The following is a 15262-nucleotide window of genomic DNA, read 5'->3' on the forward strand; positions in this document are numbered from 1 at the left end:
GAGGTAGGAGGTAGCCGTGGAGGAGTGAGTCGCCTGACCCGACTGGTGGGTGATTGCAAGTCCGATGGGGTAGCCCGACTCATGCGGGATCAAAGGACGGGGAATGGGAGCAACGAGTGAGAGAAGCTTCAAGTAGGCTGTGTTGAATTCATGAATGTTAAATTTTCTTCTTAAACAGTGAGTCAAATTTACAATTGAATTTTGACATGTTATATATGTTGGGGAACGTTGCAGAAAACAAAAATTTTCCTACGGTTTCACCAAGATCCATCTAGGAGTTCATCTAGCAACGAGTGATCGGATTGCATCTACATACCTTTGTAGATCACGCGCGGAAGCGTTCAAAGAACGGGGATGAGGAAGGCGTACTCGACATGATCCAAATCATCGGAGATCCTAGCACCGAACGGACGACACCTCCGCGTTCAACACACGTACGGTTAGCGTGACGTCTCCTTCTTCTTGATCCAGCAAGGGGGAAGGAGAAGTTGAGGAAGATGGCTCCAGCAGCAGCACGACGGCGTGGTGATGATGGAGCTGCAGTACTCCGGCAGGGCTTCGCCAAGCACTATGGAGTAGGAGGAGGTGTTGGAGAGGAAGAGGGAGGCATCAAAGGCATAGATGAAAAAGCCCTCCTTCCCCCACTATAGATAGGAGGGCCAAGGGGGAGCGCCGGCCCTAGGAGATCCAATCTCCTAGGGGGCGGGCGGCCAAGGGAGGTTTCCCTCCCCCCCAAGGCACCTAGGGTGCCTTCCACTTGTGGGACTCTTCCCTTTTGTGAACCCTAGGCGCATGGGCCTCTTGGGGCTGGTGCCCTTGGCCCATGTAGGCCAAGGCGCACCCCCCTACAGCCCATGTGGCCCCCGGGGCAGGTGGCCCCACCCGGTGGACCCCCGGGACCCTTCCGGTGGTCCCGGTACAATACCGGTGACCCCGAAACTTGTCCCGATGGCCGAAATAGCACTTCCTATATATAATTCTTTACCTCCGGACCATGCCGGAACTCCTCGTGACGTCCGGGATCTCATCCGGGACTCCGAACAACATTCGGGTTACTGCATATACATATCCCTTACAACCCTAGCGTCACCGAACCTTAAGTGTGTAGACCCTACGGGTTCGGGAGACATGTAGACATGACCGAGATCGCTCTCCGGTCAATAACCAACAGCGGGATCTGGATACCCATGTTGGCTCCCACATGCTCCTCGATGATCTCATCGGATGAACCACGATGTCGAGGATTCAAGCAACCCCGTATACAATTCCCTTTGTCAATCGGTATGTTACTTGCCCGAGATTCGATCGTCGGTATCCCAATACCTCGTTCAATCTCGTTACCGGCAAGTCACTTTACTCGTACCGTAATGCATGATCCCGTGACCAGACACTTGGTCACTTTGAGGCTCATAATGATGATGCATTACCGAGTGGGCCCAGTGATACCTCTCCGTTATACGGAGTGACAAATCCCAGTCTTGATCCATGTCAACCCAACAGACACTTTCGGAGATACCCGTAGTATACCTTTATAGTCACCCAGTTACGTTGTGACGTTTGGTATACCCAAAGCACTCCTACGGTATCCGGGAGTTACACGATCTCATGGTCTAAGGAAAAGATACTTGACATTGGAAAACTCTAGCAAACGAACTATACGATCTTATGCTATGTTTAGGATTGGGTCTTGTCCATCACATCATTCTTCTAATGATGTGATCTCGTTATCAATGACATCCAATGTCCATAGTCAGGAAACCATGACTATCTGTTGATCAACGAGCTAGTCAACTAGAGGCTTACTAGGGACATGTTGGTGTCTATTATTGACACATGTATTACGATTTTCGGATAATACAATTATAGCATGAATAAAGACAATTATCATGAACAAGGAAATATAATAATAATGCTTTTATTATTGCCTCTAGGGCATATTTCCAACAGTCTCCCATTTGCACTAGAGTCAATAATCTAGTTACATTGTGATGAATCGAACACCCATGGAATTCTGGTGTTGATCATGTTTTGCTCTAGGGAGAGGTTTAGTCAACGGATCTGCTACATTCAGATCCGTGTGCACTTTACAAATATCTATGTCTCCATCTTGAACATTTTCACGAATGGAGTTGAAGCGACGCTTGATGTGCCTTGTCTTCTTGTGAAACCTGGGCTCCTTGGCAAGTGCAATAGCTCCAGTGTTGTCACAGAAGAGTTTGATCGGCCCCGACGCATTGGGTATGACTCCTAGGTCGGTGATGAACTCCTTCACCCAAATTGCTTCATGCGCTGCCTCCGAGGCCGCCATGTACTCCGCTTGACATGTAGATCCTGCCACGACGCTCTGCTTGCAACTGCACCAGCTTACTGCCCCACCATTCAAAATATACACGTATCCGGTTTGTGACTTTGAGTCATCCAGATCTGTGTCGAAGCTAGCGTCGACGTAACCCTTTACGACGAGCTCTTCGTCATCTCCATAAACGAGAAACATTTCCTTAGTCCCTTTCAGGTACTTCAGGATATTCTTGACCGCTGTCCAGTGTTCCTTGCCGGGATTACTTTGGTACCTACCTACCAAACTTACGGCAAGTTTACATCAGGTCTGGTACACAGCATGGCATACATAATAGAACCTATGGCTGAGGCATAGGGGATGACACTCATCTCTTCTGTATCTTCTGCCGTGGTCGGACATTGAGCTGAGCTCAATTTCACACCTTGCAACACAGGCAAGAACCCCTTCTTAGACTGATCCATATTGAACTTCTTCAATATCTTATCAAGGTATGTGCTTTGTGAAAGACCTATGAGGCGTCTTGATCTATCTCTGTAGATCTTGATGCCTAATATATAAGCAGCTTCTCCAAGGTCCTTCATTGAAAAACTCTTATTCAAGTAGGCCTTAATGCTGTCCAAAAGCTCTATATCATTTCCCATCAAAAGTATGTCATCTACATATAATATGAGAAATGCTACAGAGCTCCCACTCACTTTCTTGTAAACACAGGCTTCTCCATAAGTCTGTGTAAACCCAAACGCTTTGATCATCTCATCAAAGCGAATGTTCCAACTCCGAGATGCTTGCACCAGCCCATAAATCGAGCGTTGGAGCTTGCACACCTTGTCAGCATTCTTAGGATCGACAAAACCTTCCGGCTGCATCATATACAATTCTTCCTTAAGGAAACCATTAAGGAATGCTGTTTTGACATCCATTTGCCATATTTCATAATCATAGAATGCGGCAATCGCTAACATGATTTGGACGGACTTTAGCTTCGCTACCGGTGAGAAAGTCTCATCGTAGTCAACCCCTTGAACTTGTCGATAACCCTTAGCGACAAGCCGAGCTTTATAGATGGTCACATTACCATCCGCGTCTGTCTTCTTCTTAAAGATCCATTTATTTTCTATGGCTCGCCGCTCTACGGGCAAGTCAGTCAAAGTCCATACTTCGTTTTCATACATGGATCCTATCTCGGATTTCATGGCTTCCAGCCATTTGTCGGAATCCGGGCCCGCCATCGCTTCTTCATAGTTCGAAGGTTCACCGTTGTCTAACAACATGATTTCTAAGACAGGGTTGCCGTACCACTCTGGTGCGGAACGTGTCCTTGTGGACCTACGAATTTCAGTAGGAGCTTGATCAGAAGTATCTTGATCATCATCATTAACTTCCTCTCTAGTCGGTGCAGACACCTCAGGAACATTTTCTTGAGTTGTGCCCTTTTCCGGTTCAAGAGGTAATACTTCATCAAGTTCTACTTTCCTCCCACTTACTTCTTTCGAGAGAAACTCTTTCTCTAGAAAGGATCCATTCCTGGCAACAAAGATCTTGCCTTCGGATCTGAGGTAGAAGGTATACCCAATAGTTTCTTTAGGGTATCCTATGAAGACACATTTTTCCGACTTGGGTTCGAGCTTTTCAGGTTGAAGTTTCTTGACATAAGCATCGCATCCCCAAACTTTTAGAAACGACAGCTTAGGTTTCTTCCCAAACCATAATTCAAACGGTGTCATCTCAACGGATTTCGACGGAGCCCTATTTAAAGTGAATGCGGCAGTCTCTAAAGCATAGCCCCAAAAAGATAACGGTAAATCGGCAAGAGACATCATAGATCGCACCATATCTAATAGAGTGCGATTACGACGTTCGGACACACCATTACGCTGAGGTGTTCCAGGCGGCGTGAGCTGTGAAACTATTTCACATTTTCTTAAGTGTGTGCCAAACTCGTGACTCAAGTATTCTCCTCCACGATCTGATCGTAGGAACTTGATTTTTCTGTCACGTTGATTCTCAACCTCACTCTGAAATTCCTTGAACTTTTCAAAGGTCTCAGACTTGTGTTTCATTAAGTAGACATACCCATATCTACTCAAGTCATCAGTGAGGGTGAGAACATAACGATAGCCACCGCGAGCCTCAACACTCATTGGACCGCACACATCAGTATGTATGATTTCCAATAAGTTGGTTGCTCGCTCCATTGTTCCTGAGAACGGAGTCTTGGTCATTTTACCCATGAGGCATGGTTCGCATGTGTCAAGTGATTCGTAATCAAGAGACTCTAAAAGTCCATCATCATGGAGCTTCTTCATGCGTTTGACACCTATGTGACCAAGGCGGCAGTGCCACAAGTATGTGGGACTATCATTATCAACCTTGCATCTTTTGGTACTCACACTATGAACATGTGTAGCATTACGCTCGAGATTCATTAAGAATAAACCATTCACCATCCGAGCATGACCATAAAACATATCTCTCATATAAATAGAACAACCATTATTCTCGGATTTAAATGAGTAGCCATCTCGTATTAAACGAGATCCTGATACAATGTTCATGCTCAAACTTGGCACTAAATAACAATTATTGAGGTTTAAAACTAATCCCATAGGTAAATGAAGAGGCAGCGTGCCGACGGCGATCACATCGACCTTGGAACCATTCCCGACGCGCATCGTCACCTCGTCCTTCGCCAGTCTCCGTTTATTCTGCAGCTCCTGTTTTGAGTTACAAATGTGAGCAACCGCACCGGTATCAAATACCCAGGAGCTACTACGAGTATTGGTAAGGTACACATCAATTACATGTATATCACATATACCTTTTGTTTTGCCGGCCTTCTTGTCCGCTAAGTATTTGGGGCAGTTCCGCTTCCAGCGACCACTTTCCTTGCAATAAAAGCACTCAGTCTCGGGCTTGGATCCATTCTTTGGCTTCTTCCTGGCAGCTTGCTTGCCGGGCGCGGCAACTCCCTTGCCGTCCTTCTTGAAGTTCTTTTTACCCTTGCCCTTCTTGAACTTAGTGGTTTTATTGACCATCAACACTTGATGTTCCTTCTTGACTTCTACCTCTGCTGATTTCAGCATAGCAAATACTTCAGGAATGGTCTTTTCCATCCCCTGCATATTGAAGTTCATCACAAAGCTCTTGTAGCTCGGTGGAAGCGACTGAAGGATTCTGTCAATGACCGCGTCATCCGGGAGATTAACTCCCAGCTGAGTCAAGCGGTTATGCAACCCAGACATAGTGAGTATGTGCTCACTGACAGAACTGTTTTCCTCCATCTTACAGCTGAAGAACTTTTCGGAGACTTGATATCTCTTGACCCGGGCATGAGCTTGGAAAACCATTTTCAGCTCTTCGAACATCTCATATGCTCCGTGTCTCTCAAAACGCTTTTGGAGCCCCGGCTCTAAGTTGTAAATCATGCCGCACTGAACGAGGGAGTAGTCATCGGTCCGTGCCTGCCAAGCGTTCATAACATCTTGTTCTGCAGGGAGAACAGGTGCGTCACCTAGCGGTGCTTGTAGGACATAATCTTTCTTGGCAGCTATGAGGATGATCCTCAGGTTCCGGACCCAGTCCGTGTAGTTGCTGCCATCGTCTTTCAGCTTGGTTTTCTCTAGGAACGCGTTGAAGTTGAGGACTACGTTGGCCATTTGATCTACAAGACATATTGTAAAGATTTTAGACTAAGTTCATGATAATTAAGTTCATCTAATCAAATTATAATGAACTCCCACTTAGATAGACATCCCTCTTCTAGTCATCTAAGTATAATATGATCCGAGTTAGCTAGGACGTGTCCGATCATCACGTGAGACGGACTAGTCAACGTCGGTGAACATCTTCATGTTGATCGTATCTTCTATACGACTCATGCTCGACCTTTCGGTCTTCTGTGTTCCGAGGCCATGTCTATACACATGCTAGGCTCGTCAAGTCAACCTAAGTGTTTGCATGTGTAAATCTGTCTTACACCCGTTGTATGTGAACGTTAGAATCTATCACACTCGATCATCACGTGATGCTTCGAAACAACGAACTGTCGCAACGGTGCACAGTTAGGGGGAACACTTTCTTGAAATTATTATGAGGGATCATCTTATTTACTACCGTCGTTCTAAGTAAACAAGATGAAAAACATGATAAACATCACATGCAATCAAATAATAACAGTGACATGATATGGCCAATATCACATAGCTCCTTTGATCTCCATCTTGGGGCTCCATGATCATCTTGTCACCGGCATGACACCATGATCTCCATCATCATGATCTCCATCATTGTGTCTCCATGAAGTTGCTCGCCAACTATTACTTCTACTACTATGGCTAACGCGTTTAGCAATAAAGTAAAGTAATTTACATGGCGTTTCTCAATGACACGCAGGTCATACAAAAATAAAGACAACTCCTATGGCTCCTGCCAGTTGTCATACTCATCGACATGCAAGTCGTGATTCCTATTACAATAGCATGAACATCTCATACATCACATATATATCATTCATCATTCATCACAACTTTGGCCATATCATATCACAAAGCACTTGCTGCAAAAACAAGTTAGACGTCCTCTAATTGTTGTTGCAAGTTTTACGTGGCTGAAGTAGGGTTCTAGCAAGAACGTTTTCTTACCTACGTGAAAGCCACAACGTGATTTGTCAACTTCTATTTACCCTTCATAAGGACCCTTTTCATCGAATCCGCTCCAACTAAAGTAGGAGAGACAGACACCCGCCAGCCACCTTATGCAACTTGTGCATGTTAGTCGGTGGAACCGGTCTCACGTAAGCGTACGTGTAAGGTTGGTCCGGGCCGCTTCATCCCACAATACCGTTGAAGTAAGATAAGACTAGTAGCGGCAAGAAAGTTGACAACATCAATGCCCACAACCAATTGTGTTCTACTCGTGCAAGAGAACTACACATATACCTAGCTCATGATGCCATTTTGGGGAACGTTGCAGAAAACAAAAATTTTCCTACGGTTTCACCAAGATCCATCTAGGAGTTCATCTAGCAACGAGTGATCGGATTGCATCTACATACCTTTGTAGATCACGCGCGGAAGCGTTCAAAGAACGGGGATGAGGAAGGCGTACTCGACGTGATCCAAATCATCGGAGATCCTAGCACCGAACGGACGGCACCTCCGCGCTCAACACACGTATGGTCAGCGTGACGTCTCCTTCTTCTTGATCCAGCAAGGGGGAAGGAGAAGTTGAGGAAGATGGCTCCAGCAGCAGCACGACGGCGTGGTGATGATGGAGCTGCAGTACTCCGGCAGGGCTTCGCCAAGCACTATGGAGGAGGAGGAGGTGTTGGAGAGGGAGAGGGAGGCACCAAAGGCATAGATGAAAAAGCCCTCCTTCCCCCACTATATATAGGAGGGCCTAGGGGGGGGGGCGCCGGCCCTAGGAGATCCAATCTCCTAGGGGGGCGGCGGCCAAGGGAGGTTTCCCTCCCCCCCAAGGCACCTAGGGGTGCCTTCCACTTGTGGGACTCTTCCCCTTTGGAAACCCTAGGCGCATGGGCCTCTTGGGGCTGGTGCCCTTGGCCCATGTAGGCCAAGGCGCACCCCCTACAGCCCATGTGGCCCCCGGGACAGGTGGCCCCACCCGGTGGATCCCCGGGACCCCTCCGGTGGTCCCGGTACAATACCGGTGACCCCGAAACTTGTCCCGATGCCCGAAATAGCACTTCCTATATATAATTCTTTACCTCCGGACCATTCCGGAACTCCTCGTGACGTCCGGGATCTCATCCGGGACTCCGAACAACATTCGGGTTACTGCATATACATATCCCTACAACCCTAGCGTCACCGAACCTTAAGTGTGTAGACCCTACGGGTTCGGGAGACATGTAGACATGACCGAGATCGCTCTCCGGTCAATAACCAATAGCGGGATCTGGATACCCATGTTGGCTCCCACATGCTCCTCGATGATCTCATCGGATGAACCACGATGTCGAGGATTCAAGCAACCCCGTATACAATTCCCTTTGTCAATCGGTATGTTACTTGCCCGAGATCCGATCGTCGGTATCCCAATACCTCGTTCAATCTCGTTACCGGCAAGTAACTTTACTCGTACCGTAATGCATGATCCCGTGACCAGACACTTGGTCACTTTGAGCTCATATGATGATGCATTACCGAGTGGGCCCAGTGATACCTCTCCGTTATACGGAGTGACAAATCCCAGTCTTGATCCATGTCAACCCAACAGACACTTTCGGAGATACCCGTAGTATACCTTTATAGTCACCCAGTTACGTTGTGACGTTTGGTATACCCAAAGCACTCCTACGGTATCCGGGAGTTACACGATCTCATGGTCTAAGGAAAAGATACTTGACATTGGAAAACTCTAGCAAACGAACTATACGATCTTATGCTATGTTTAGGATTGGGTCTTGTCCATCACATCATTCTCCTAATGATGTGATCTCGTTATCAATGACATCCAATGTCCATAGTCAGGAAACCATGACTATCTGTTGATCAACGAGCTAGTCAACTAGAGGCTTACTAGGGACATGTTGGTGTCTATTATTCACACATGTATTACGATTTTCGGATAATACAATTATAGCATGAATAAAGACAATTATCATGAACAAGGAAATATAATAATAATGCTTTTATTATTGCCTCTAGGGCATATTTCCAACAATATACGCATTTTATTTCTATTTACAGAAAATATTTTAGAATCCTTGACAACTTTTAGTGTTGGCTTTTGACATTCGATGCACCAATTATCATAGGAACTTTGCGAGCACAAGTTATGTTCTCAGATGAAACCGCCCGACTCCGCCAAATCCAAGTCCTCCTAGCCCACCATTCTTATTGCCTATGTATGTCGCCTCCTCACCAACCATGTTCGTCAGTAAAAGCTGAAATGAATAGTCATCGCCATAGCGAGGAGGACATGAGTTGTGCAAATGTTTATGCAAGAGAGTGGTATGTGTTGGGATTCGAACCACGCATGTATTTCCCACCTGTCCAGAAAAAGACACATGGAGTCCTACTAGATACTAGAGGATCAGATATGCCCACTAGAAAGGGAGTGAATATGTGACCGCAAATCTTAACCAGTTTGTTGATTTTATAGAAACTAATGTATAAGCTCTCTAAAACAAATCAAGCAAAAAAAATTAACAAGTAAATACTATCCAAGGCTACAGTAAACAAAAAAAGAGGATGTAAACGACCAATAGAGGAGCATACAAGACAATGGTATGTTTTGCCTAAAGTTCAAATCGGGGGGATTCTATTCTTCGTTGGACATGCGGTAGAAACCTAGCCTTCTTCTCCTTGAGATTTCACCACAAAGTTCAACCTCAAGCAACAAGGGTAAATCTTGAGGTGATCCGGCCTGACTTTATCGAGGCAGATCCACATACTTGGATGCTCTCAGTGGACTCTAACCGTTTAGGAGTCCACTCAACTCCAAAGTAACAAGCTTAACGAAGAACTTGAGTGCTAGGGATCCATTCGCTCGTTTGTATCTTGGGTCTAGCCAGTAGGTTTACTTTCCTCACTTGGATTGAAGATTGTGTGTGAGGGGAGGGTAGGGGGGTGAGGGGGAGGTTCGAGCTCTTTTCATGGAAGAAAACTCATATTCAAAAGTCTCTACCATGTGGGGAAGAGCGCCGGGGTGTATTTTAGGCCCAACAACGCCTATTTCCATTTGCATCCTTTCGAGAACTCGTCGTTGTCCCATTCCTTGATGTTTGCTAGCTTGAGACCATCAAGGTACTCTTGCATCTCGATCGGTAACACCATCTCAGTCTATTAGTTGTGCGGGCCAATGTAGTTGTAGCATACGCATTCTTGGGTGGGCACCACTCAAGGAAGCAATTGCATTCGTGGGGTAGGCACTTCCCAAAGACTACCCATGTCAAAAGCTACTCCATCCATTCACGTTTATAGGTCCAACACATATTTTAAAATTTTATTGAAGGATTGATTTAATCACCAAAATATGAGTTATATGACACAAAATTTATATCATTGGAAGCTTCTTTTGAATGCATATCTAATGATGTATGTTGTGTGTGGCATATAACTAATAATTATGGTTAAAGTTTTTCTTAAGGTATGTGCTAGCCTTATAAATCTGCATACTAGTGTGGTGACTGATGATACTGCAAGTGTTTGATTAAATGCTTTGTTGCTGGCTTATGATTGTTCATCTACCTGAAGAATGGTGTTAGAAGAACATCATGGCACGTGTGCAAGTGTCAGCTCAATCCTCTGCCGGTTGTTCATCTGCCTGAAGAATGGTGTTGTAAGAACATCATGGCTATCATCAGTTCCAGAATTTACAATTCTAATTGATAATGGATGTGGAAAATCTTCACTGACAAAGGACTTCTTTTCAGATAAAACAAAGGGAGAGGGGTCTGGGTTGTAGTTTATCCAACACCTGATAGCATCTCTAACTGTTCTATCTAAAAACGAAGCTACAGTAATTACTGCATCCTCTATGAACATCTATAGATAACGAGCTCGATATGGATTGACGCATTACTATCGGTGCTGGCATCATACAAAAGCATTTTTGCATGAGATGAGCATGCCACCATACATTCAGCACAAACAGACTTTGGGTTACTAAAGCCGCGAACAAATTCAATTCAAACAAAGACACTACTGAAGCTGGACACTACAATTAAGTGAGCCAATCAGGCAGTGGATACATAATAAGCTAGTCTAGTCTCTTGCCAGGCAGAAAAGCACTGCACGAGTAGCAGAAACGATATGAAATCTTCAACAGGAAAAACAAGGTGGAAGCGACAGACATCCAGTGTATGCTTCTTGTTCTTCAGCAGCTCAAAGAGGCATCATATTCTCCCTGGCCGGAAATTGTTGTCGAATGCAAACCACTTTTCCCCTTTCAAAAGCTCTTGCATTTGTTCTCCTTAACATGACACCAGTCACGCTTGCGAGTCCTTGCTATTGGCGTCTTTCTCTGGAGTGGTCCTGGTTATAGAGGGAAAGGGTGCTTACTGTTTAGATGCGACAACTCGAAAGAAAGTAGTATTAAACTGAAATAAACTGATGAATAGAGGGTATGTGTGAGCAAGACTCCCTTTTCTGTATTCAGCTGAAATACTAAATGGGAATGAGGATTTTAAATCTCCATAATACAAAGATTTTCATGAATACTTCTATGTAATAGAAATATCTACTAGTGGAGAATCACTAAAAGTCATTATGCTGAAAAGGTGAGCATTCAATTTGATTGAAACGCTCAGAGTCAACCTTTATTTGCAGAACTACATCACATGTTTCTGAAGTTATCTGACAATGAAATATGTAATCGCAGTTCAAGACCGGAAATATTACTGGGCATAAACATCAGCATGGAATCTGAATTTATATATGAGACGTCAACTAGTATTTGGTATTCACCTATCAGTTTACACGTTATGCAAGACAGCAGAAATTAAATGTAGATTTAATAAGTTTGATTTATTAGTACAACCAAGACGTTATAAGCCACTACCTATCATTATTTAATCAGAGTGACAGACTTGTAAATGCATAAAGTGCAAGATAGGAGCCATCATTACATAAACGAGCACTGAGAATGTGACACGGCATGTTGAGACAGGAGAACCAAGCGCTGAGGCGCAAATTTTAGTGAAATTAGGGAATCACTAGGGCGTTGCGTTCCAACCCCAGTTCTCTTCCAAAGGAAAATCAGAGTCTCTAGTGCCTTTGGTCTTGTTTTAAATGTAGTGAAACTAGCATCGTCTTGCCATCTATTCGGACATTGCATAACGGTTTTCAGGTTTCCCATTAGGCTAGACATATGTTTGGGAATCGAATGTAGTGTATGTCTCAGCTTTTCATGCGTCAGTCAATGTAAGAGGCTGGTTCGGTTAGTGTGTTTCCCACGTGGGAAGACAGCGTCAGTTACAGTTGCAAGTTCAAGCATAATTACAGATTGGGTCATTATGAATATGATGATGGCGAAACAACATTTTTTTTCACGGCCTAATTTAGCAGACATAGTTATTCCACCTAAAATGGCACCAGACATGATAACTTAGTGAAGATAAAAATGGGGAAAATACATCTCAAATCCAGCTTAACTGAAGGGAAAGTAGGCAATACATGTACAAGAAAAAAAAGACTCAAGAGAAAGTAGGCAATACATGTCAAATCCAGCTTAACTTGTCAATACTATGATGCTGATTACTATTTCTGTGTAACACTGAAAATGAGGGCAGTCATATTCAAAAGATGAGAAACATATACTTCTTGCTTATCCTGAAATTCACAGATTTCGAATTGAGAGATGTACTAAACCATTCGAATAGCCCCTAAACACCGACAAGCAATATGAATGAGTGAGTATTATAAAGGGTGGAAAATAACTTGGCCACACCAGCCTTAATTCAGGACCATTTGCCTAAGTAGAGAAATGATAATGTACACACTGCCATATATAACTAACACACTTGAATCATATTGCAATTGCAATGTCATATGCAAACAGAACAAGTAGTTAAAGATCCAGGGCAAGCTTACCACTTCAAAGTGTCGGCGGGGACAAGGACGGTGGGAGATCGGCATACAAGTCACCGATAATGACGTAATCACCAGTCTGATAGAACCACTCAACCTGCAAAGTCTGGAGATCCAGTGAAAAATAGTCTACTATTGCCCTGTTGTTTTCTGGGCGCCCAGTTAGGAGTAAGTGTCCACCAGCTACACCCCTGATGCAATAGCGATAATTTTCCGGCAAAGGGATCGCGGGCTTGGATTGCCACTGGTTTGTGCCATTCCCATCCTTAGACGACTGCACGGCATACAAGAGACGATGCGCACCACGTTTGCTTCGATCGATAGTGAGCATCCCAAGCCTTCCTTCTCCCGCCTCCACAGTGGCCACCCGCCGCATATAAGGGCCTGACGGAGGCGGAAGGTCGACGACGGAGAACTCCATCCTGCGCGCGTCAAGCACGAGCAACATCTCGGCGTCATCTTCATAACAAACCTGCCAACAGAAGCATCCATGGGCGTAGTAGCGGTGCGATGCCCCGCATCCAAACATGTCGAAGGTGACAGGATCAGCGAGCCATCTTCCGGCGCAGGAAGAGAAGACGAAGAGGACGAGCTTGGCTGTGCACCGCACCAAGCACATGACTCTGAAGTCTCTGAATGACGGGTGCTCGTCGTCGACGCCGGGAGGAGCAAGGAAGGGCTCGCATTCCAGGATGTCCGGTTGCTGGACCTGATCGGCGAGATGGTCGGGGAGGGCAGGCAGCAGGAGGTAGCGGCGGTGCAGGGGGTCGCATACGGCGAACTCCTTGACCAGGTCGCGGGGGTTGTACATGCTGTTGAACGGGTCGCTGCCCTCCCTGAGGCGGGGGCTGAAAAGGGCGCGGCCGTCGCGGACGTCGCGGCGGCACCAGCGGCCGGGGGACGAGGGGAGGAAGGGGCAGGAGAAGTCTGCGTCGGCGTAGGTGGCTGCCGCGGCGGCGGAAGGGTGGGGCGGCTGGGCGGGGAAGAGCCTGCCGCAAAGGATGCCCAGGAGGGGCGGCGGGTGGAGGATGCGGAATCGGCGGAGGAAGGGATGGCCGGCGATGACGCGGCGGAAGGAGACGCAGGCCGCGGAGGCGCGCGCGAGGTCGGCGGCCGCGGGGAGGCGGAGGAAGATCTCCTCCAGGAGTTCATCCGGGAGCGCCATTGGGCCGGCGGAGGACGGGGATCTGCCACTACCGTAAACCACGATTCGGATGGATCCAAATGATACCAGCCATTTTAGCTACTTTATATTAATTACATTGTTGGTAAATTAGGAATAAAATTATGAATTGCATTAATTGAAATTGATTTAGGAACAACATTGATTGTACTATATTAATTTTTAATTCATTTTGACAACAATGTTAACTTCACATTAAATTAGGAAACCAGGCTGACAACATTAATGATTTTCCCTCCCCTTGATCTTATCCCGGTGAAAGAAATGTGTTCATGCACTAAAGACTGCCAACAGTCCAGCAACAACACATGGCCGAGCCGCTCAACCGAAGGTGCAAACGGCGCACACGAAACTCAACCAGAGCAGTTGGAAAGCAGGACGCCAATCCCTATCCCTATGTGACGACACATTATTTTAATGGAGAAATAAGGACGCCATTGCAGGTCTACAGCTGTTGCGAAGTGATAAGGGTCATTTTTTTAACGGTGCTACGGTGGGCTTACGCCGGCCTGAACCAATTCCATTATAAATAAGAGTGAGATACAACACGACGGGTACAACACATAGCACCCGACATTCAGGAAGGAGCAAGGAACAACAACACCTAACACACACAAGACAGGAACAAGGAGCAAGAAACAACAACACCCAACACACACAAGACAGGAACAAAGAGCAACAGAAGGAGAACCAGAAGCGAGTTACGACGAGCAGCCGACACCAAGAACTTAGCACCCATGAGCACCAGCAGACTGAGAAGAGCGGGAGCTAGCTTCACTGGTCGCCGCCACAACACACCTCCACCACCACCGCCCTGCAATCCAACAAACCAAACCGACACTCCAACCTAGACATCAATGACCAACCGCGGATCCCTGACTCCAAAAGCAACGCCCCCAAAGGGGAAAACGACATCGAAGATGCCGCCGTTGTCCGATCCAGAGAAGGATCTTAGGCTTTCGCCCGGAGCATAGAGAAATAGCGGGTAATGGAAGCTTCGCGATAATGCCTTCATGAAGGGAAACGTCGCCCGAGGGCGTCGCCATCATCATTGCCGACGAGGTCGACATTAGGCTTTCGCCTGAAGCATCCCAACCCATTCTACTCCGCAGACGTCGGCCACCAAGTCCGGTAGCCCAGACCTTGCCCCTCCTACCAGTCCACGGCGAGCGTCCTCGCTAGGCCCAGCAAGAGACTCCCCTATCACATCCACTCACCTTGAGCACA

General features: G+C 46.2%; 1 protein-coding gene across 1 annotated transcript; it reads right to left on the bottom strand.

Annotated features, from left to right (window-relative positions):
* Nucleotides 1-10800: 10800 nt before the first annotated feature.
* Nucleotides 10801-14171, bottom strand: LOC125522144. The gene is made up of 2 exons (XM_048687221.1): nt 12856-14171; nt 10801-11298 (listed from the first exon to the last, which is right to left on the bottom strand). The coding sequence occupies exon 1, from the start codon at nt 14015-14017 to the stop codon at nt 12860-12862; it is 1158 nt and encodes a 385-aa protein (XP_048543178.1). The 5' UTR covers nt 14018-14171; the 3' UTR covers nt 10801-11298; nt 12856-12859.
* Between the last annotated feature and the right edge of the window lie 1091 nt (nt 14172-15262).

The sequence above is a fragment of the Triticum urartu genome, chromosome 7 (genome assembly GCF_003073215.2).
Source record: "Triticum urartu cultivar G1812 chromosome 7, Tu2.1, whole genome shotgun sequence".
Taxonomy (NCBI): domain Eukaryota; kingdom Viridiplantae; phylum Streptophyta; class Magnoliopsida; order Poales; family Poaceae; genus Triticum; species Triticum urartu.